At 48.1% G+C, this 24,629-nt stretch overlaps 1 protein-coding gene across 5 annotated transcripts in view; it reads left to right on the top strand.

Annotated features, from left to right (window-relative positions):
* stox1 (storkhead box 1) overlaps positions 1–24,629 on the top strand; it is a 62,913-nt gene that overhangs the window by 33,141 nt on the left and 5,143 nt on the right. For 2 of the 5 annotated variants that reach the window (XM_069900845.1, XM_069900846.1), the window contains exons 2-3: positions 20,777–20,929; positions 21,551–23,810. In XM_069900845.1, coding sequence (XP_069756946.1) covers positions 20,777–20,929; positions 21,551–23,810 — 2,413 coding nt within the window. Of the gene's footprint in view, positions 1–8,748; positions 8,883–13,302; positions 13,357–13,653; positions 13,751–20,776; positions 20,930–21,550; positions 23,811–24,629 lie in introns of those variants that run through there. The other 3 variants (XM_069900844.1, XM_069900847.1, XM_069900848.1) reach the window with 3 other exon arrangements.

The following is a 24,629-nucleotide window of genomic DNA, read 5'->3' on the forward strand; positions in this document are numbered from 1 at the left end:
CAAAGGCTTTCTCTGCATCTAAGGCAACCACCACTGTTGGTGTCTTGTTTCCTTGTACTGCATGGATTAAGTTAATGAACTTACAGATATTGTCCATGGTTTGTCTTTTCTTAATAAATCCAGTTTGATCTAGTTTTACTATTTTTGGTACACAGTCGGCCAATCTGTTTGCTAATAGTTTAGCTATTATCTTTTAATCTGTGTTGAGTAGAGATATTGGTCTATACAATGCTGGTGTTGGTGGATCTTTCCCTGTCGCCTGACTCCAGACTTGATGGGGAAGTTATCCATTGCCCACTCATTGATTTGAACAGCACTATAGATCTCCGTGTCGAGCTGTTTTATCCACCTTTGGATTCCTACCCTCCCCAAATCCCATTTTGGAGAGCACTTCAAAGATGGCCATTGCTCCCATATTGGGCTAGCCGTCGCCTGCTTTTCTCCCACTGTGTGCTGGGACCAGAGAGTCACCTTTCCACAAAGGGTGAGAGAGGGCACCCTTGGAGGCGGGGACAGTGACGATGAGGACTGTGGGGAGTCTCCCTCTGAATAAAAGAGAATTTATTATGGGAAATTAACGTTACTTATGTGTAATGTCATCTACTGAAAAAGGGCATGATCGTCCTCATCTTCAAACTGAAGGGAGAGAAGGAGGATAGCAGGAATTGATACTGACTGGAAGATGACATCCAAGGCCATTGCCAATTGGGTCAAGACTACTATGGGGCAGGGGCGATCCATCAAAACCAAACCAAAACGGGGCAGGACAGTTAGCGTAGCTGTTAGCACAATGCCTTTACAGCATCAGCTACAGAGACCAGGGTTCGAATCCCACGCTGTATGTAAGCAGCTTGTACGTACTCCCTGTGTCTTCCTGGGTTTTCCCCAGGGGCTTCGATTTCCTCTCACCATTCAAAACATACTGGGGTGTTAGTTAATTGGATGGCACAGACTTTTGGGCTGCAATGGCCTGTAACTGTGCTGTATGTATAAAAGAAACCCAAAAAAACCTGCACTACTCTGGGCAGAAAAATCTCTGACAGCCTCGCTGTTCTCAGATATCACTGCCAACACGCAGGATAAGGGGTTGGACATCTGCTGGTCATCTTGGAGTAGGAGAAAGCTTTTGACTGGATGTTTTGGACCCAACGATGGTGCAACAACCCGAGATCAAAGCTGTAGCACTGAAGCTCCCTGCTTCTGTACCGCCCAACCACGGGTGTGGTTCCAGCAAGCCAAGGCGCAGTTTGCCATTTGATGGATCTCTGATGGACGACTACGTGGTCAGTGCCAGGAGATAGCAGTCCGGATTATCAATTTCATCCAGCAGCCCCTGGAACAAGGAGGGTACGTGGCTATCAAAGAGATACTAACCCGCACTTTCAGGTTTGGGGGACAGGGCCCCATCCTCCCTCCTGAGCGACATGCTCACCCTCTGCAATGGCCACACCTCCTGCCTGCTCTTCCAGCAAATATTCCTGGAGAGGCTGCCCAAGGTCATCCGGCTGCTCATCACGGAGGAGGATTTCAAGGACCCCAGGAAGGTGGCAGCCCAAGAAGATATGCTATGGAAGGCAAAGAGGGACGCTTGCGCTTCGATCAACCAGGTAATGACACCATAACAACAGCACCCGGCCGTGAGGAACGCCGACTGGACATCTGACTTATTGTCTGACTGGCCATCCAACCGACTGACCAACCGAACGAGGCGCCCCACAAGGTGAGCTGAAATGTTAATTATCATCAACAGTTAGGGTCCAATGCCCAGGCCAGCCATCATTAATGGCTGCAACGACTGGCCAACTGCAAAGCCTCCTACATAGGACTCACTATTGGGCTGACACTTCTTTGTAAACCATGGGGCACAATACAGTGTCATTCCCACGCCCCCCTCCCCCACCAGCCTTGAGACTCACAGCGGCAAAATGGGCCGAGAACTCTGGGTGGAAAACAGGTCCAGTATCCAGACTTTTGGCACCTGTTCCATGCCCCTCCACTTGGGGTACCGTCATTTCACCTGGAAGTTCACCATGGCAGCTGAGCAGCAACCACTTTTAGGTGCCGACTTCCTGAGGGCCCACTCCCTCCAGGAGTACATCAAGGGGCATCGACTGGTAAACATCTGGACATTCCAATCACTTTCCCTCAATGTCACCAAGCTCACCACTGAGTTCATCAAGATCCTGATGGATTTTCCCACCATCACCATGTCTCACTTCCATTCAGCAGAACCCAAACATGGAGTGAGACACCAGATCATGACTGAGGGCCCTCCCCTCCATACCAGGGCATGCTACCTCCCCCCTGAAAAACTTAATTTGGCCAGGGACGAATTTTTAAAAATGGAGGAATTGGGCATCGTGAGGCGTTCTGATAGCCTCTGGGCCTCACCTCTGCACATGGTCCTCTGTGACTACCGCAGCCTCAACAAGGCCACTGTTCCAGACAGGTATCCCGTGCCGCAAATTCAAGACTTTACTGTGAACTTACAGGGGGCACGGATATTTTCAAAGGTGGATCTCATCATGGGCTATCACCAGATCCTGGTTCACCCAGAGGACATCCCCCCCCCCACCACCCTTTTGGATTGTTTGAATTCATCTGCATGCCTTCAGGTTAAAAATGCAGCTCAGACTTTCCAGAGGTTGATGGACGCAGTGGCCGGGATCTATCCTTTGCATTCATCTATCTTGATGATATTCTATTCGCCACCCACTTACGGCAACTGTACTTCAGGTTGAAAGATTTTGGCTTCACCAAAAACCTGGTGGCCAATTTAGCCAAGAGACTATTGACTCCCTTGGCCATCGGATCGATCATCACGGGGCCAGACTGTAGATAGCGAAGATGGAGGCTACCTGCGCTTTCCCTTGGCCTTCAATGGTGAAAGGGCAACAGGAGTTTGCAGGTATGGCCATCTTCTATCACCAGTTCATACCTGCAGCAGCCCACAATATGAGCCCACTCCTGGCAGGACCTAATAAAAACTCATTATGGACCCAAGAGACCACCGAGGCCTTCCAGGCCACTAACCAATGCCACCATCCTCGTGTACCCCAGGACAGACACCCCGACTGCCCTCACCACAGACACCTCTAGCACAGCGGTCGGGGTTGAACTTGAGCAGCTGGCTGATGGACATTGGCAATCGCTAGCCTTTTTCAGTAAACACTTCAGGCCAACAGACATCAAGTACAGTGCCTTTGACAGAGAACTGTTAGCCTTATACTTAGCAATTCGGCACTTTCATTACTTCCTGGAGGGCAGGAAGTTCAAAATTTACATGGACCAGAAACCCCTTACATTCGCTTTCCGTAAGGTGTCCAACCTGTGGTCAGCCAGGAACAGCGGCACCTGTCCTACATCTCTGAATTTACTACGGACATTGAGCATCTTGCCGGTAAATCCAATGTAGTGGCCAATGCCCAATCTCGGCCAGCTATCTCAGCGGTGCATGACCCCAATCCTGACATCAACTATACAGCCCTGGCGGAGGCGCAACAGGCAGACCCTGACATTCCTGCATACTGGACAGCGCTGACCGGCTTACACCTGGAAAACGTTCAGATTGCTCCTGGGAATTGCACACTACTCTGCGACACTTCGATGGGTAAACCTCGCCCTGTTGTTCTAACTTCATGGAGGAGGCGAGTGTTTAACTCAGTCCATAACTTGGCTCACCCCGCTGTCAGGACTATTGTAAGATAGTGGCGAGCAGGTACGTCTGGCCTGGTCTCCGCCAGGACTTGTACTCATTGCCAGTCGTCCAAAGTTCAGACCCACACCAAGGCTCCCCCACAGACATTTGAGCCCGCACGTCACCAGTTCAGCCACGTGCACATTGACATTGTAGTGCCCCTACCTGTGTCCAGAGGCGCACGCTACCTCCTCACACTGGTTGACCAGGTGACCAAATGGCCCGAGGCGATGCCACTATCAGAGGCTTCCACAGGGCTCTACTCAACAGTTGGGTAGATCATTTCAGGGTCCCTGAACACCTCACTTCAGACTGGAGGGTCCAATTCACTTCTAGTCTGTGGACCGCCAGCCACACCCTGGGGTCCCACCTCCACCACACCACAGTGTATCACCCATTGGCCAAGATGGCTTTAATGGCAAGGCTGACTGGACCTAACTGGGCTGACGAGCTTCCCTGGGTCCTGTTGGGAATTCTAGCCGCACCCAAGGAAGATCTCGAGGCATCCTCCGGTGAGTTGCTGTACGTCGCACCCCTGGTCATACCAGGCAAATTTGTAATGACCCCAGAGAACTTAAGGGAACCCCAGAAATCACACTGTCCTGCCTTTGCAAGCGCCTAATCACCCTGGCCCCCACCAAGCCCAGACCTCACGGCCAGCCCCACACGTACATCCCCAAGGATTTGACCAATTGTAAATGCGTATTTGTTTGGCGCGGGCCACACTGGCCACCTCTCCAGAGATCATATGAGGGGCCATATTGTCTCATAAGAAACAACGGCTCCACCTGTGTTCTGGTCGTTAGTGGCAGAGAGGAGACTTGCCATCAACTGGTTGAAACCGACCTATTTAGACTCTGACCAGCGGATACAGGCATCGGCCTCCTAAGAACTCTGTTCCAATTGCCAGTTCGGTAGGGGGGGTGGTTGTGTAGCATGCTGGGCCTTGGGCCAACACTGGAAAGGGCCATCGAATGCAGCGACCGGCAAGACCTCGCACGGGCTGAGATGCACGTTTCCATAGGCCGCCAGTGGAACGGTGAAACTAGCCAATCACAGCTGCAGATCCCAGGGGGCCCAATTGGGGCCCGGTTGCTGGAACTGATCAATCAGTGGCCAGCCTGCTCAAGCCACACCCCAAGACGCGGCCAAGCTCACGATAAAAGGCAGAGCTGCCCCTGAATAAACCCAGAATCGAATACACTCTACCAGTGTGCGTGTCTTCTTTCTTCAATAAGTCTTGGGCTTCAGCCCAGGAGCTATAACCCGTCTGTAGCAGTAGCGACCCTGCTACAGTACATGCATTATCTACAGATTGTTACTTCTTTCCCAAAGGGGATGGATATCAATGGAATAGGAGCCCCGTTTGTATCTATAATCTGGTACAGATCCGTTAATGTTAATTCAACTGTTAAAGTTAAATTCATTTTTTACTGTTTTCTGTGATTTTTTTTTTGTGGATCCAACATGGTCCAAGAGCTGGTGACTTGTTGCAAGCTTGGTAGAAGCAAAGCCACTTGTTAATCTGAATGAGAGTGAGAGTGTATTGCTTGCTGCATTGCATCTGATTCCAGGAACTGAAATGGAAGGTGTAAGCATTGTCTGTCGCAGAGCTACTGACCCTAAATTAAATCATGGATTTATTCCAGATCAAGACTGAGGTTCATTACTGAAGATCTCGATCCATTAGCGTCACTCTCCTGCTGCACAGGAGACCTCGGGGGTCCTTCCTTTATTGCCACTTGGCCATTAACTTCAGTCACAGGCTCAATCTCCACACGCTAAAGTAGCTTTTTAATAGCTATGCATCTGCTTTGTATCAACTAGTGTCCTGCCTTCAGGGCCACTGTGATTGAGATCCATGTCGGGGAGTTTGTGCTGCTGCTCAGTGAATTGCAAGGGTTCTCCCTCTCCATGTAATTTGAGAGTTATTAAATACTGAGCTGAAGTTTGAGGTCCATTTTGTCTTGATGTCTGGCATGTATTTTTGCTGTGTTCAGTTGCTTAGATATGAACCCTGTTGCAATTGAGGAAGTGGCCATACTTTGTATTAAAGTATTGATGAGATATGACATGAGAGTTTATTGTCATATACATAAATACAATGTACAGAAGTAATTGCATTCTTAGTTCTGACAATTGCACACAAGAACCACAAACAATCAAATAAACTAAATTACCACTTTTTACCATGAAATAGAAAGATAATAAATGTAAAGATATAGATAATTATGCACAGTTCATGAGGAAAGAAGTGATGTTTTAATAGTGCAAACAGATCTTTAGGTGATCCTGGAGTAGTTTCTAATTGGAGTTGTTCAGGAAGGTTCTACAACCTGATAGCTGTTAGGGGGAAAAAATGTTTTTGAACCTGGAGTTTCTAGACTTTGTGCTTCTGTATTTTCTGTCTGAAGGTAACAGAGAGAAGAGATCGTGATGGGGATGATGTTGGGTGCCCTCTTGAGGCAGCATCTCATGTAGATGTCTTCAGTAGACCGGAGACTGTGCCAGTGATGGACTTGGCTAGTTTTGACACTTTTTGCAGCTTTCTGTGTTTCTGTGCACTAGAGTTTCCAAACCAAATGGTCTTTTATAGATTAACTGTGTTTTTCTACAAACCACAGTCTGATCACAATAGGCCAATTTCCTTGGCAGTGCCCATCTGTTTCCTGCCAGGACCACTTTGCTGAATTTCTTTTTTCTTTGGCTTGGCGGACGAAGATTTATGGAGGGGTATGTCCACGTCTGCTGCAGGCTCGTTGGTGATGCTGCAGGCTCGTTGGTGATGCTGCAGGCTCGTTGGTGATGCTGCAGGCTCGTTGGTGATGCTGCAGGCTCGTTGGTGATGCTGCAGGCTCGTTGGTGATGCTGCAGGCTCGTTGGTGATGCTGCAGGCTCGTTGGTGATGCTGCAGGCTCGTTGGTGATGCTGCAGGCTCGTTGGTGATGCTGCAGGCTCGTTGGTGATGCTGCAGGCTCGTTGGTGATGCTGCAGGCTCGTTGGTGATGCTGCAGGCTCGTTGGTGATGCTGCAGGCTCGTTGGTGATGCTGCAGGCTCGTTGGTGATGCTGCAGGCTCGTTGGTGATGCTGCAGGCTCGTTGGTGATGCTGCAGGCTCGTTGGTGATGCTGCAGGCTCGTTGGTGATGCTGCAGGCTCGTTGGTGATGCTGCAGGCTCGTTGGTGATGCTGCAGGCTCGTTGGTGATGCTGCAGGCTCGTTGGTGATGCTGCAGGCTCGTTGGTGATGCTGCAGGCTCGTTGGTGATGCTGCAGGCTCGTTGGTGATGCTGCAGGCTCGTTGGTGATGCTGCAGGCTCGTTGGTGATGCTGCAGGCTCGTTGGTGATGCTGCAGGCTCGTTGGTGATGCTGCAGGCTCGTTGGTGATGCTGCAGGCTCGTTGGTGATGCTGCAGGCTCGTTGGTGATGCTGCAGGCTCGTTGGTGATGCTGCAGGCTCGTTGGTGATGCTGCAGGCTCGTTGGTGATGCTGCAGGCTCGTTGGTGATGCTGCAGGCTCGTTGGTGATGCTGCAGGCTCGTTGGTGATGCTGCAGGCTCGTTGGTGATGCTGCAGGCTCGTTGGTGATGCTGCAGGCTCGTTGGTGATGCTGCAGGCTCGTTGGTGATGCTGCAGGCTCGTTGGTGATGCTGCAGGCTCGTTGGTGATGCTGCAGGCTCGTTGGTGATGCTGCAGGCTCGTTGGTGATGCTGCAGGCTCGTTGGTGATGCTGCAGGCTCGTTGGTGATGCTGCAGGCTCGTTGGTGATGCTGCAGGCTCGTTGGTGATGCTGCAGGCTCGTTGGTGATGCTGCAGGCTCGTTGGTGATGCTGCAGGCTCGTTGGTGATGCTGCAGGCTCGTTGGTGATGCTGCAGGCTCGTTGGTGATGCTGCAGGCTCGTTGGTGATGCTGCAGGCTCGTTGGTGATGCTGCAGGCTCGTTGGTGATGCTGCAGGCTCGTTGGTGATGCTGCAGGCTCGTTGGTGATGCTGCAGGCTCGTTGGTGATGCTGCAGGCTCGTTGGTGATGCTGCAGGCTCGTTGGTGATGCTGCAGGCTCGTTGGTGATGCTGCAGGCTCGTTGGTGATGCTGCAGGCTCGTTGGTGATGCTGCAGGCTCGTTGGTGATGCTGCAGGCTCGTTGGTGATGCTGCAGGCTCGTTGGTGATGCTGCAGGCTCGTTGGTGATGCTGCAGGCTCGTTGGTGATGCTGCAGGCTCGTTGGTGATGCTGCAGGCTCGTTGGTGATGCTGCAGGCTCGTTGGTGATGCTGCAGGCTCGTTGGTGATGCTGCAGAGATGCCAGGTTTACTCGTAGGCCACCAGCAGATTCCGAGCTCTGTCACCCCACCTCTGGATTCTTGTGTTTGATTTATTCCTTTGATGTGTTTGTACTTCAAGGCCCTGGAGTTGGGAAAGACTGTTCACTGTGATTTAGCTTTAATAGAGAGTGCAACTTGATGGATGCCAATTGATAGAAACTAGGGTGTAGTGCTGACTTGGCCTGTAAGGGGAAACGTCTCGATCAATCCCCAACACATATATTCAAAATTGCGTCTTGGAAAAAAAAGTTGAAAGTGAAAGGAGTTTGTCACACGTAGTGGTACTTTAGGGGTTTGGTAAATGAGAGCTTTGAGCAGAGATTGAGATTGAGCAGAGATTGAGATTGAGCACTTTCAAAAGCCACTGATTAAAGTAGCATGGGGAAACTCATTAAACCTAAGTCAAAAGGGGAGAGGTGATCAATGACTAATGGAAGCCAGATGCAGGCACTTGCAGTTTAATGGGTTAGAGTTAAACCTCCATTCCTTAAGTGCTGATTTCTTTCTTTTGGGCTGTTTTGATTTACTGATGAGACTAACTTTGGGATCAGTTTGTTTCTTTGAGAAACACTAGTGGATTCTGCAGTAACTTTATGCAAGATGTAAAAGCAACAGCTGCAGGGCCCTGTAATCTTCTATGTAAAGCAAAGCATGCTGGGCATGCTTACACCCATTTACATATTCTGCTTACTTCCTGATTCCATATGTAACTTGAAAGCTCTCAATTGCTGGTGCACTTTGAACATGCTAGCTTAAGATGGAGCATTGTCCCTGGATCTAACACCTCGAGGTGCTGACTCTGTCATGGGTCAGTTCAGTGGACCCCTCCGTCCTCCCAGACTGACTGGGTTTAGTTCTGATTGTGGGTATGCAAGTTTATTATCATATATCATAAGTACAATGCACAGGTATATGTAAACTCTTGTTGGCTGGAGCCATGTGATTATGTAAGATACAACAATAATGTGCATTACATTGCTGCAACATGCCTTGAGACAGAAAGAGATTAAAAATTAAAAAGAATAGATGAACAAATATTCACAGTTACAGTCAATGCAAAAGAAAAGTGATTTTTGGTGATCGAGTAGGATAGGGAGGTTCAAGAGCCTGATGAGTTGTTGTGGAAAATACTATAATGAGACCTTGAGATGCGGCTTCAGGCTTCTATACCTTCCGTCTGAAAGTAGCTGTAGGTGCTTTCAAATTGCAGCACTCCGATAACCCTGCTGGGACCCAGGTGTGATTACTGGGTTGTGGGTGCAGGATACACCTTTCAAATCGCAGCCAGACCTACCTGATAAATCGCCACCCAGTGATTTAAGGGGGAATCAATGACATAGTGAATGATGCATCATGCAATCAATTCCCTTTCTGTTTTAAAGTTCTCCTAAACGCCTCCCCCCATCAGTTTACCGCCCAACCCCCATGATGTGCCTCTGCCGTGAATGGGGGTGAGGGGGAGTGCTTGCTACCACGATATGCTTGCTCCTGTTCACAGCGATGGCTCAGTGCGGGAGCCATGGCCATCTTCCAGTGGCTTGGGGGATTATGGGTAAGGAAGATGGTCATGGCTCCCACACTCCCACATTGAGCCATTGCCGCGCACCGGAGCAGCGTTCATAGCAGCAGCACATCGCGGTACCCTCCCACCTCCACCCCCCATTTGTGGCAGTGGCACTTCAGCCACTGGTTTCCCTGTGACGCATGTGTGCAAGTGCTGACATCACCGGAGTAACCAGGTCGGCCATTTCCCTTTTTAATTCCCTGAGGTAGGTCTAGGACCCAGTTGGGTTTTGACCCGGTTGAATCCTTTCAAAGAGCGTTGTACCTGGGTCGTCAGGTACAGCTAGCTTGTCAACGAGCAAATTGCCCTGATAACCCCATTTTAAATGGCAATTTGAAAGGGCCTACTGAGAATAGATTGTGACCAGGATAATGGGGACTCTTTATGACGTTGGTTGCTTTCTTGAGGATCCCTCTTTCCTCTTGTGGTGGTGGTGGTGGCTCAAGCAGGGTCACAGTTACTTTGTTTGCAGGTGTGTGATGCTGGGAGATGGCTTACAGAGTACCAGTGACAATGGGAGAAAGTATTGAAATATTCATAGAACATTACATCACAGAAACAGGCCCTTCAGCCCTTCTTGTCTGTGTTAAACTTAATACGGCAGTCAGCCTAATATTGGGGGTGAATAAATGATTGGGAAAATTTCTGAGACACAGCATAAAATATCAATACAGATTAAGGATGGGCTGTTTTGTGGATTTGTTAGAATGTCATGTTAGAATCACTGAGGTACAGTTCCATTGGCCCTTCATGCTGAGGACAATATCTCTGACAGGGTCCAATCCCTACCTACCTCTCCCCTGAAGGTTTCGCTCTCCCTGAGGTGGTTCCATCACTGCTCCTGAAGTCCCAAAGTATAATTCCATACACCCTTCTCCCAAAGATTCCAATTCTGCCAGGAGTCCAGTGTCACATATTCCTCCTTCCATCTCTTGCATGTTACTCTCAGTGCTACTCATTAGCACTCTCTCTTTTCCTGGGGGCACTGGCTCTCGATGGACATCAAGTCAAGTTTGTCGTCTGATTGGATGGTTAGAGTGGGCACTTCCTTTGGTGTTTCAGAAGCTGTTCCTCAGCCTGGTGGTCCTGGCTCTGATACTCCTGTATCTCTTCCCTGACAGGGGCAGCTGAAAGATGCTGTGTGCGGGGTGGAAGGGGTTCTCAATGATTTTGCACGTCCTCTACAGAAAGCATTCCAAAAGATCATGCCGATTACGGGGAGAGAGACTCCAGTGGTCCTTTCTGCCACTCCAATGGTCCTGTGGACTGACCTCCGATCCATTTCTCTGCAGCAGCCATACCACACTGTGATGCAGCTGGCCAGGATGCTCTCAATAGAGCTCCTAAGGAATGACATAATGGTGGCCGGTAGCCTTGCCCACTTCACTCTTATCAGTGCAGTCGCTGTGGTGCCTTCCTGACAAGTGAGGAGATATTGAGTGTCCACAATCAATCACTAGTTAAGTGAACTCCAAGGAACTTGGTGCTTTCCACTCCCTACTACTATGTTGTTGATTTGTAGTGAAGGATGGTCATTCCTGGTCCTCCTTGAAGTCCACAATCATCTTCTTTGTCTTGACCACGTTGAGAATGGGTTGTTACTTTTGCATCATTTCACGAGATTTTCCACCTCCTCTTAGTGCGACTTATCATGGTTGCTGATGAGGCTAATGACTGTGGTGTCATCTGATGACATTGTTGGAGCTGGATCTGGTGAGGCAGTCGTGGCTCAGTAGAGTGAACAGGAGCGGGCTGAGCACACAGTCCTGAGGTGCGCCAGTGCTCAGCATAATGGTGCTTGATATTCTGCTACTAACCTGGATAGACTGTGTTCTTTCCACTAGGAACTCCAGAATCCAGTTACAGAGAGGGGCTCTGAGCCCCAGCAAGGACAGCTTCTCCACCCGCCTCAGGGGAATGATTGTATTAAACCCCGAGCTGGTCAATGAACAGCAGCCTGGCATGAGGCATCGTTCTCAGGTGGGCCAGGACAGAGTGAAGTGACAAGACTATAGCATTGTCAGTGGAACAGCTTCTTCTATTGGCAAATTGAAATAGGTCCAGCATCTCTTGGAGGTGTGCTTCAATACATTCCATCACCATGCGCTCTACAGGTGGAGGTCAGTACCACAGGGCTATAGTCATTGACGTCATCTTGGGTACTGGGATGATGTTGGCTATCTTGAACCCTGCGGGAACTATTGCCTGCTGCATTGAGGTGTTGAAGATGTCCGTGAAGACCTCCATCAATTGGTCTGTGCAGTCCTTCAGTACCTGACCAGGTACATTGTCTGGTACCCCTGCCTTATGTGGGTTCACCTTGGATAGGGTTATTCTCACCTCGACCATTAGCTATGAAGGGGCTAGTTCATCAGTGGGACATGGAACTTTCTTTGGTGTTATCCTGTTCTTCTCATCAAACCAGGTATAGAAGGCGTTCAGTCTGCCTGAAGGGAGGCCTAATTGTCCTATTCGCAAGGTTGACTTGTGATCCATAATAGTCTTGATCCATTACCCCATGCACCACATGTCACTGGTATCTTCTGTGCTACCCTCGCTTTGCCTTCCGGATTGCACAGGAGAGTTGAACACTGGTTGATCTTAGCACTATCCTATCCCCTGCCCTCAAGGCAACATCACGAACTCTGAGAAGAACCCAGACTTCTGCATCCAATCATGGTTTCTGGTTAGCCCTGGTTGTGAAGCATTTGATTTCAGTGATACTTGATGATGTAGCCAGTCACTGAGCTTGTGTACTCCTCTATGTTTACCTGACTGTTGTAGGTGGCTGCCTGGCTCCCTGAAACAACTCCAGTCCATGGTCTCAAACCAGACTTGCAGTGCTGCAATGCTCCTCCACCTCCTCCTCACCCCCCTTTCCTGCCCCGCCCACCTCCTCCTCACCCCCTTTCCTGCCCCGCCCACCCACCCCCCCACCCCAGCCATGTCCTGATCTCCCTGCAAACTGAGCTAGTTTACTTTGCTAGTGGTTTGTCCACTGGGGTTAGCAGGACAGATATGTGATCTGAGTTACCAAGGTGGAGCAAGGTGCAGCCTTGAATGCACCAGGGACATTGGTGTACACCCGATCCAGGGTGTTCTCTCCTCTAGTGGTGAAGTTTGCATGCTGTTGAAACTGTGGAAAGATTGTTTTCAGGTTGGCATGATTGAAGTTGCCAGCAACAATCATGGCACCATCAGGGTGGGAAGCCTGGGCTTCTTAAATGGCACTGTAAAAGCTCCTTCATGGCTTCACCCTCATTAGCCGAAGGGAGAACTAGACTGCAGCAATCAGCATGGCCGAGAATTTCCTGGGCAGGTAGAAGGGTCTGCATTTCACCAGAAGGTACTCTATTGCTGCTGACCAGAAGGTCTTCACAGCAGAGATATTGGTGCTTCAGTTCTCGTTGCTGTAAATGCACAGTCCCCTCCTTGAGTTTTGCCAGAAGCAGCAATGTGGATGTCTTCAGTTCTTTGCCCTGCTCTTGAATAATGTATTGTACTCTGGTCCAGTCAAAGTCTCTGACTTCTAGATTACAGGGTTACAGATCGCTGCACGCCTCTCCCCGAAGGAGCTAACTGACTGGGGTACTCTCCACTGCCTCATCTCAGTCCAGTGGACCTTCTGCTGCCTAATGGAGAGGATATTCCAAGGCCTCCTCTCCCCTGAGGGAACTGACTGAGTTTCAGCAGTTTAATTGACCATTCCTCTTTCCCTGCAGATGCTGCCTACTACAGAAGATATTTCTATGGACCCTCTCTCCACTCTCATTTGGGTACAATTTGATTTGTTCTCAGCACATTTAGTCAATGAATGACAGCAAAATGTAGTTCCAAAGGCCAAATTCAGTTCTATTTTGTCACGATGTATGTTTTCTGACAATCAGTTGGCCTGAGATGTTGCGGGAATCTTTCTGAATTACTTACTGAGTCCAGCCACTCCTTTCTTATCAAATACGGGTTGTGTTTGCAAGCCAACATTTAAGAAACAGGTGACTATTGATTCTAAACAATGCCACCCCTGGTGGCAGTCTGTCAGGCTGCCTTTCCCACACTACAACTTTGAATGAAGGAACCGAACAAGGGTTCTCAGATTTCGCCTGGTTTATTGAAAGGCTGAATCTCGTGAAATCGATGGTTTATCAAGAGAAGGTGTATTTTTCCTGTAAGGTAATGCATGACATTTTTAATTTGGTTTTTTTTTGTAATCTTAGTTTTGTAAGTTATAAACAAATAAACCCCAAGTGAAAACAATATTCATTATATTAGCAGGTGTAACTATGTAAGAAGCATTTTTGTTATTGGATCTCCTCTACCATTTTAGGAATGAGGTCACAATTCAAGAATCTCCCTTTTGAGTTTTTAAGGCCCTCCCAACACAGGATTATGTCAGTAAAGTGTTGTTTTGGAGGTGGGTGTGGGGGAGATTCAGGTGCTGTTTATTATCATGTAATAAAACAGAAGTGTAATATTACACAAAATTGCCTTTAGTCGATCATAAGGCAAAGATTTGCCATTCGCATTGTTCAGCACTGCTTATGGTCAGAGAAACAGAAACAAAAGAATCACCAAGTGTCCGTGGATTCGCCTCCAGTGCTCTCTGCAGCCACACATGACTCCAATTCTGTTCAAGCTATTATCAGCCTCATCAACACTTCAAACCCCTGACACGATGGGGAAGCCTTCAGCACCCAGGGCCCTTCGGAAGACCTCCTTGCCCTCCGCATCCTCTTGAATCCCGATTCCGATACCCGCAGCCCATGTGGATTCCTTGCCCATAATTCACCAACAGCTCACCACCTGTGCATGTCCTTCAGCCAAAGTGCCCCCCACTGGTCTGTTACTGTGGTCACTGTCTTTGGAGTTGTCTTCTGTGCGTCTCCTTCTTAACTTGGGGTGTGCTCTCCATTACTGATGCCCTCCACCAGTCTGCAACCCCTCAGATCAGCTGCCGAACATCTTAGACTCAGACCCTGTGGTTGCAGGATTTTAAAAAAAACTTATTGGCTCTTTTAACAGGCCGTTTAAAGCCGAAATGGAGGCATCGGTAATGAACGAAAGTACCCTGCAGGGCGTCTCTGCTCCCTGCTCTCCCCAGGTTCGCAGTAGCGCTGCCTCTTTTTTAGTTTATCTCAAAGCTATCTCTACTGAATTTTTGTCATGGACAGCTTGTGATTAAGAGGTCCATTGTTCTATTCAGATTCATGGGCAAAGGAATCCTGGATGTACTGTGACAGAGTATTTAGAGGTGGTTTGGGAGGAGTTAGAGCAAGTTGCACACAAACATTTTAAAACTCAGAATTTTTGCAGAATGCTATTTTGCAGAAAGCAACAAAGTAGCAGCATTCAGCAGCATGCCTGGGAGAACATGTGATCTTTGCAGGCTGAGGGGAGAACACCTTTGCTCTGAGAGGGAGGGAGCTGAGAGAGAAGGAGAGACAGAGAAATCGGTTCCAGAGGGACAAGCTGGCAAACTTTGGAAGACTGTATGGTCAATGGAGAAGAATGACTGTCTGAAAGGAACTCTATGGTGACCTGAAAGAAAGAGGATCATCTGGAGAACCCTGAAGAGGGCAAGTTTCGTGAGCAAGACTGATTGGAAAGGAATCAGGTGCAGATGTCCTGGAACAAAAGGAATCTCTCTCAGAAAACCACCCAGAACCCTCCTGAGTGGTAACCATTTGCCTGTTAAACACCAAGGCCTGGTGAACTTTATTAATGCTAACTTCTGTGCACAGTCCAAGAATTGCCCGCAACCAGTGAGATTGGATTGTGATCCAAAGAAATTTTCTAAGCTTATATACACATTACACACACCTGCCCTTAGTATTAGATTGGGGATTAAGTAGGTTATTTATTGGAGCGACTTCATCCCTAACATCGAAGTACTCAAGATGGCAGAGGCCGACAGCATCGAATCCATGCTGCTGAAAATCAAACTGCGCTGGGTAGGTCACGTCTCCAGAATGGAGGACCATCGCCTTCCCAAGATCGTGTTATATGGCGAGCTCTCCACTGGCCACCGTGACAGAGGTGCATCAAAGAAGAGGTACAAGGATTGCCTAAAGAAATCTCTTGGTGCCTGGCACATTGACCACCGCCAGTGGGCTGATATCGCCTCAAACCGTGCATCTTGGCGCCTCACAGTTCGGCGGGCAGCAACCTCCTTTGAAGAAGACCGCAGACCCCACCTCACTGACAAAAGACAAAGGAGGAAAAACCCAACACCCAACCCCAACCCACCAATTTTCCCTTGCAACCACTGCAACCATGTCTGCCTGTCCCACATCGGACTTGTCAGCCACAAACGAGCCTGCAGCTGACGTGGACGTTACCCCTCCATAAATCTTCGTCCGCGAAGCCAAGCCAAAGAAGAAGAAGTAGGTTAAGTAAGTTGATAGTAATAAGTTAAAAGTTTAATTCTGTTTTCTTGATTAAATATAATTAAAAACTACTTTTGTTTAAGTACCCCTTTGTGTTGTGGTGCATATCTATTGCTGTTGGTTTTTGGGGTCCTCTGGACTCCGTAACTACCATCTGCAAAGAGAAGCTGGAGGGACTCGGCGGTTAGGTTTGGTTTCAGTTTGGGATCCTTTATCATTAACCAGGATGAGAATCCAAGTATGGATTAATCCTGTCTCTCAGAAGTTTTTCCTATAACTTCCTTACTTTCAACATTTGCAAACCAACCTGGCTCTTGAACAAAGATGTAACCTTCTGTCTTGCAGCACCTTAAAAAGACTGTTGTTACCCCATCTGTCACCTCTCTTGCATGGCCATAGCAACCTGGAATACATCTCATCAAGCCCTGGGGTTCTTTCCAATTTTCAGCCCATGAATACACAAAAACAGAAGACATTCCTCTTTATGCCCCATTCCCCTCTGAAATATAATGTTTTTTTATCCTGAGTGAATTCAGATGAAAAGTATTAATGCAAGACTTCATGCATGCCCTTTTACTTCACACACAGCTAGCATCTTTGATCTCTGATCTCTAACTGGCTTTCCTCCTTCTCTGGTTACCCTCTTGTTTTTATTATATTCTCAGAATGCCTTGGGACTTCCCTTAAAATCCTCTGCATTCGCCCAGTCAATCCCCTTCAGAATATTGTACATTTCAAAAAGATCACCTCTCATTTCTGTAAAATCCCACTATTATTGGTCCAACCTGCTCAGCCTTGTGTTAACCTCTTCAACCCAGGAATCAAACTCGTAAACCTTTTTTGCTAATGCCTCCAATACAAGGACATCCTTGAACATGAAAACTGTCGACACCACTCCAGGAGCAAACTTGTAAGTTTGATTCAAATCTTTCTGCATTTATATTCCTTGCCATGAATGTCAGCTTTCCATTTTCACTCCAAGAGCTGTGAACTAGTGGAACTCCCAAATTGTTGAGGCCCGTTCATTAGATATATTCAAAAAAAGAGTTGAATGTGGTCCTTGCGGTTAAAGGGATGGAGGGAAAGCAAAAACTGGGTATTGAAGTTGTATGACGAGCCATGATCACATTGAAGGATGGTATAAGTTTGAAGGGCTGATTGGCATACTCTTGAACCTTGTTCCATGATTAGCTTTCCTGATTAGTTGCTGTCCCTGCATGCTTCCCTTTGTGTTTCATGGACCAGAACCCATAGATACTGCAACATTTTGAAATCTCAATCCATTTGTATAATAGCATGCTTTTTGATTCTTCAATTCAATTTGTAGTCTCCATATTATCCTCCAACTTGCTGCCTGTCTTAGTTGGTCCTTTATTTGCTCCTCATAACTTACAAACCGACATATCTTCATACTGTCAACAAATCTGGCCATTGTGTGTGTGATCCCTTTGTCCCGCTCACTACTGTGTTTTAAGTGGTTTCTTGTGGCTCCCCGCTATTGCTAAAGTTGAAAATGACATAAGATACAAGAGCAGAAATAGTCTATTCACCACATCGAGTCTACTCTTAACCATTTCCCCACTATCTCTCTGCCCAGCCTTCTCCCCATAACCTTTGATGCCCTGGCTAATCAAGAACCTATCAATCTCTGCCTTAAATACATTCAATGACTTGGCCTCCACAACTGCCTGTGGCAACAAATTCCAGAGATTTAGCACCCAATGTTTTTCCCCTCTTTTCCTCACATCATAAAAATAACAACATCACCTAACTGCCAACATTCTAAAGGATCCTCCACCTTGGCCAAAATTTCTTCTTGCTTCTACCTTCAGACAGAAGGCTGGCACCTCCAGGTTAAGTACAGTTTTTCATTCCAACAGCTGTGAGGCTCTTGAACCTGACCAAACCCAAACATAAACTACAGCAGGATCATCAATTCTTTTGCACCAACTAGAATTGATTATTTCTTTACCAATCCCTTTGTATTTATGATCCTTTTTCTGTCTTATGACGTATTGTGATCATTTAATTTAGGTATGTGGCTGCAGCAAGTTAGAACTTCATTGCATCTGTTCATTGGTGATATTCCAAATCTCTTCAAACTCCGTACAAAGTATAGCCATTGGTGAGCCTTCTTGTTGATGCGATTACAAAGAAAGTTCGCTAATGGCTATGAGTTTGAGGAGATTCAATATGTCACTGAAGACTCTCAGAAACTTCTACAAATGGAGCATGAAGAGCATTCTGACTGCTGGCTGGTTGCATCATTCCCTAGTATGGAAGTCCAAATGCTCAGGACAAGAAAAAATACTCAAGGGTTTTTAACTCAGCCTGTGATATCATGGGCACTAGTCTTCACTCCATCAAGGACATTTACAAAGAAGTGGAGTCTTAAGCAGCCTCTATCCTCATAACCCAGGCTATGCTACCTTCGGGAAAAAGATAGAGGAGCCTGAAAACGAGTACTCAGTGGCACAAAGACAGTTTCTCCACTACCATCAGATACCTGAATAATCAATGAACTATCGACACTATCTTGATTTTCTTGCATTATTTTTAATTATTTGGTAAGGTGGTTTATATCAATGCTTTTATATTAATGCTTTCGCAAAACAATAAATTTTGTGACATGTTCACGACAATAAATTCTGATTCTGATTGTACTTGCGAATATGGCAATAAACTCTCATATATTAATACTTTAACACAAAGTATGGCCATTTGCAACACGGGGCTCTTACCGAACTGATTGAACTCACCTCCAAGTAGCGAAAATGCATTCCAGACATAAAAACAGAATGGACCTCAAACTTCAGCTTATTATTTAATAACCTTCAAATTACATGCAGAGAGCGAATCCTTGTAATTAACTGAGCAGCAACACAAGGTCTTTAACATGGACCTCAGTCACAGTGGCCCTGAAGGCAAGACACTAGTTGATCTCATAACTGCTGTCAAAAAGCACACTGTGCCAGGAGCTACGTTAAGAAGATAGTTAAACCCTCATACTCCGATGCGAGAAAGCTAATCTTCTTCCCATTCCAGTATATTGTCCCTAACCCTGTGTTCGTCTCTTTGTGCAGTAATCTTTCTGTGACACCTTATTGAATGCCCTTGAAATCAATATGTACTACATTCATCCACCCTGTTTCTTACATCCTCATTGTACTCTTAAAAAATTCATCACACCTGACTTTCCTTCCACAAATCCATATTGTTTCTCGATTGATTGTATTGTGATGTTTCAAGTGTCCATCTCCATCTTCTCAATAATGGTTTCTGACATTTTTCCAATGACACGTAGATACCTTTTAAATGGTGATTCTTTTTTAAATTCTATATAATCCACATTACTCATTGGCATTGCTTCACTTTTACTTCCAATGACATACGTGGATGCTGGAATGTGGAGCAACAACACAATCTGCTGAAGGAATTCAGTGGGTCAAACAGCAGCAGTGGGAGTAAACAAAGGGTTGAAGTTTCGGGTCCAAACTGGTCATCAAGACTTGATTAAAGGCACAATGCCTTTACAGCACCAGCGATTGGGACCAGGGTTCAAATCTCACGCTGTCTGTAATGACAGAATTTGTACATTCTCCCGTGTCTGCCTGGATTTTCCCCGGAAGCTCTGGTTTCCAACTACCATTCAAAACGTACTGGGGGGGAGGGGGGTGTAGGTTAATTGGGTGGCACGGGCTCATGGGCAGAAACGGCACACCCTGACTCCCCCAATGACAGATGTTCAGGCCTTTGCTTTCTGGGTCCCCAGTTTCTTGATTAATTTGTGATTTTCTGTTCCTCTGAAACCTCTCTGGAATCCAGAGAAAAGCATCCCTTGCATCTGCAGTCACTTCCTGGGGGACTTTTGGATGACAGCTTTCAGGTCCAGAAAATTACCAGCCTTTAGCCACAGATTACTTTGTACTTTGAGAGGATATTGAACGGTGTGGAGGAACATGGGACCCTGGAGTGTACAGATGCAACACATTCTCACGTGCGGGGGAAATAAAAGCAGAAAATGCTGGAAATACACAGCAGGTTGCCCGGTATGTGAGGCTAGAGAAATGGTTAAAGCTTCAGATTTGGTTAAAGCTAAAGATTCTGATTTCCAGCATCTACAGTGTCTTAAAGGTAGTCAATATAGTTGAAAAGGCATACAAGAAGGATTTCTTTTATTAATTGTGTCGAGGCATGTAGGAACAGAGAACTAATGCAGAAACACTAGTTAGGCCAGAGTTTCAGTTTTTTTCACCATTTTACAAGATATATATTGAAACACATTGAAAGACTCAATCCACCTCGGCCGTAAGACTTCCTGTTCATGAGAATCTTATCAGGATTGGCAGTCTCAAATTATAAGAGGCTGGATCTTTTCTTCTTGAAGCTTGGGAGGCTGGAGGAACCTTACAGAGTTTTATAAACTTATGAGAGACAAAGATAGGGTAAATAGTCACAGTATTTGTTTGCAGGGATGGGGAATCTAAGACGAGAGGGGAAGGATTTAAAAGGCACCTGAAGGGCAACTTTATCACGTAGAGGGAATGAGCTGGAAGAGGAAGTGGGGAAAATTGTAATATTCAAAAGACATTTAGACAGGTACATGGAAAGGAAAGGTTTCAAGGGATGTGGGCCAAATGCAGACAAATAGGACTAGCTCTATCGCCATGGAGGACTAGGGTTCAGTTCAGTGTAAGTCTATGACTCTTGTAAGCTTTCTGTAATTCTGTTTTACAGTCTTCGGGGGTGGGGGGGGGATTTTTCCTTTGAATAAATAAAAGTAAGCTGATTGAACTTTAACCTGATGTTGCAGGTGACGTGTCTCCTATACCGATGATGCCGATTGCTCAGTCCCAGTTTGTTCCCCTGACAGAAGTTCTCTGCTGTGTTATCTCTGAGATGAATGAGAATCACGTCACAGTGACCCAGGAGTCCCTCATGGATTATTTGGTCAAGTGCTATCCAGGTAATTTTGTGACATCCTGTTTGATTTTGAGTCATAGAGCTATCCAGCATGAAATCTGGTCCTTCAGCCCCATTTGTCCATGCCAGCTGCCACCTCCATGCCAGCTGCCACCTCCATACCACTTTCTCTGGCCACTCACTCCAAGCACCTATTTGATGCCTCAAATTGGATGAGCAGGTGGAATGGACTGAAGCAATGCCTTTGTACCTTTCAGGTTCCTGGCTGGATTTCTACATGCCCTTCCCAAGCCCAGCTCCCACAGCCTCGTACACCTGAAGGAGGCTGACCTCTCCTCCTTGTTTGGCTGTGATTAGCCATCCACCACTTACTCCCTCAATTAGGAGCTGATTAGCATTAACAGGCATCCAGGCTCCTGGGGATTCAGAGATCCCTGGCTGTCAAAGATCATCATCACTCTGTGGACCCCGGAGACAGAATTTCCAATGGCTTTCATTCAGCTGCAAGTAGTCTTCTTCCCTCTTTAGCTTCCCTTCTCCCTCCCACTCTTCGTTACCCTTTGCACAAATGCTCGCAGCTCCTCCTCGCCCTCCACCCCCTCCTCCCCTCAGCTCGTTGTCCTGCCTGCCAACTTCACGTATCAGTTCATTCTCCTTGTCATAGGTATCGCATCGCCTTCCCAGGAGATCCTGCATAATGCCCTGGGCACTCTGATTCGGGACAGGAAGGTTTACCACACAGAGGAAGGGTACTTCATTGTCACCTCGCACACCTACTTCATCACTGGGACCACGGGGCAGCAGAGCCGCTCGTGGATGCTTCGTGAGGACTCTACTCCCTCTCCACCTCCCATCACCTATCTGGTGAGTGTGGATGGCTGTGAGGTGGAGGCGCCAAGGAAGAGAGCCCTGGCTGGACTGGCCCACTGCAAATCCTGCTGTTGCTTTAGGCAGCAGGAGCTGGGCATCCAAGACAGGGGCATCTCCAGGGAGAGGCCCAGGCTCTCAGTTCAACACCGAGCCACCTCCACAGAGGCGGATCAGCAGCTTGCAGATCTGAGCAAGGCCAAGGAGAAAGGAAGTCCCATCAGGAAGTTTGGCTTCAGCCTGTTCCGACGCAGCACAAAGAAGGAGAGCCCCAAGCGAGAGTACGGGACTTTCTCTGCCCAGTTCCCTCCAGAGGAGTGGCCTGTGCATAACGAGGTGAGCATGAGGGACATTCCCCGAGATGTGGAGCTCCAGATTATCAAGCGCATCAATCCCGGCCTGACGGTGGACAACCTGATCAGGCACACTCTGCTGATGAAGAAACTGACTCGGGAGAACACCTCGCGCTCCGGCACCAGCCCAGCGCAGAGGTACTGCTTGAAGGGAAGTCCACAAGATGCGCCGGCTCCAGCCCAGCGCCAGCGGCGAGCACGGTCGGCCAGGGGGAAGCGGAGGTTGAAGTGCGGTCCGTTGCTCCGGACCCACCCCATGTCTGAGAGAGGCCCGGTGATGAAGGACACAGTCGAACCCAGACCGGGCGAGAGGGAGCAGCCCGAGAAACGGAAGCCCCAGGCCCCTCTGATTGAGACCCCCACCATGCAAGTCTACAAGAGAAGGATCAACCGGCCATTCTCCAAGGGGGCTCTCGGAGAAGACCCTATAGCCAAGCACCATAGCCGCCGAAATGCCAGGCTGAGGAACTCGGGGACTGAGCGAAATGGCAGGGTAGTGACACCGTCACAGTGCCTTGACCCCGCCGGAACAGATGGTGCTCCCTCAGCAGGGGAAGATTCCCGGGGGGGGATTGAACCCAATGATGGTTGCCACCTTCTGCCAGATGAAGGGAGCTTGAGGAGCCATCCGGAGATTGGCGTTGAAGGGAGGGAGTGTCGGCGGCTGGGAGGCACTCGCCATGGCTCCATGGCTGGCCACCAACCCCAAGAGCACCAGAGAAAACAGCAGAGACCCAGAACGCCCGCAATGATCTACTATTCAAACAGCTGCCATTCCTCAGGGCCGGGTCACCAAGAGCAGGAGAGAGCCAGACATCTGCAGGGGGCGAATCAGGAAGGGAACCACGAGGGCTTGGACATCCCTCTCCCTCGTACCTGGCCGGACCAGACCCCGGCACCTGTCCCCCACGTCGCACCGGGTTCCGGGAGCATGGAGAGGCTCCTGCACCAGCCTCGTCAATCGAGCACCCAGTCAGTTTCCCAAGGGCAAGGCAGAGAGCAGGAAGTGTGTGGGGAGCAAGGTGAGATCTTCACGGATGACAACGAGACTTTGTACCAGGGAGAGCTGGACGAGGACGATGCCTGCAGCTCGTTGTACCTGCACGAAGATGCTGATGCCACACAGCTGACCTCCCTTGCCCTTGCTCCTCACCCAGACTGGCATCTCTCTGACCTGGAAAGTTCACCCACCAGCGAAAACTGGGTTTTGGACAGGATCCTACTAGGGGAACAACCAGCGGAAAACAGCGAGTTCTGCACAAAGCAGGGGACAGGCTGGTCGGAGGCAAGCAATGAAAGTCTGGGGCCACCCAAGTCCTGGTGTGAGAATGAGTCCCATGCACAGCTGCTCAAACACCAGTCGGCCTTGCATTGCCTCGAGGAAGAGAAGCACTTGGATGGTTGTAGAGAAGTAGCTGATCTAGCGAGCAGCAGGTTGACTTACTGTGATCCACCAGCCACCATCTCACAACCAGAGACTCATCCAGAGCCAACCAGCGAAGATGGGAGAAACCCAGGTGACCACAAGTTCAGGGCAGTCCATCGAGGGATGAAAGCACAGCTGAGAAACTTGGACCATAATGGAGGGTTTGTTCACCCCATGCATGATGCTTCATTGTCACAAACGAGTCAGGAGGAGCACAGTCAGCTGGAGACACTGGAGGACAACAGCATCACTGGCGACAGTGGCATCGATTCACCCCGGTCAGTATCCAGGGAGCTTTCACTCGTGTTGCGTCAGGAGAGTCAGATAGGCTTGGAAAAGTCAGACAAGGAGAGAATAACACAAGAAACGTGAATGCTGGAATCAGCGAAAACTCGTTGGTAGCAGGATTCCCCCAACCCTGGCGAGAGGCTCCAAATGAGGCCTCAGACAAACATCTCAGAGCCATACAGATCTCTCCAACCCTCAGCAAAGAGAAACTGGAGGGATTCATTGTTTCATGAAGAGAAATGGTCAGTCAACTGCCTCTCAAAAACCCAAAACATCAACCATGCTGTCTCTCCCACTGATGTGACTCGGCCCACTGAGATCCCCCAGCAGATTGTTTTTTGCTCCAGATTTCAGTATCTGCAGTCTCCCATGTGTCCTCAGTAGCCAGTCAACGTTTCAGGTTAGGATTCTTTTATTGATGCACAGTTCCTGACCACTCATCTCCGTGGATGCTGCCTGACCTGCAGTTACTCTTTGCTGAGGGTCGGAGAGATCTGTATGGCTCTGAGATGTTTGTCTGAGACTGTGTTTAGAGCCTCTCGCCAGGGTTGGGGGATGTTTCTGCTGCCAATGAGTTTTCATGTTGTAAACAATATTTCAGATGAAACAATCATTAAATAAAGCACATAAAATATTGACCAAATGCTCGCTGATAATTTAAAGAATCATATGAACATAGAACATTGCAGCACACTACAGACCCTTCGGCCCATAATGTTGTGCTAACCTATAGAAATCTACTCAATCATTTAACTTATCCAAATCTCACAGGCCATACATAACCTTATATTTTTCTTACATAAGAGTAT

This window comes from Narcine bancroftii, chromosome 10, assembly GCF_036971445.1.
Source record: "Narcine bancroftii isolate sNarBan1 chromosome 10, sNarBan1.hap1, whole genome shotgun sequence".
Taxonomy (NCBI): Eukaryota; Metazoa; Chordata; class Chondrichthyes; order Torpediniformes; family Narcinidae; genus Narcine; species Narcine bancroftii.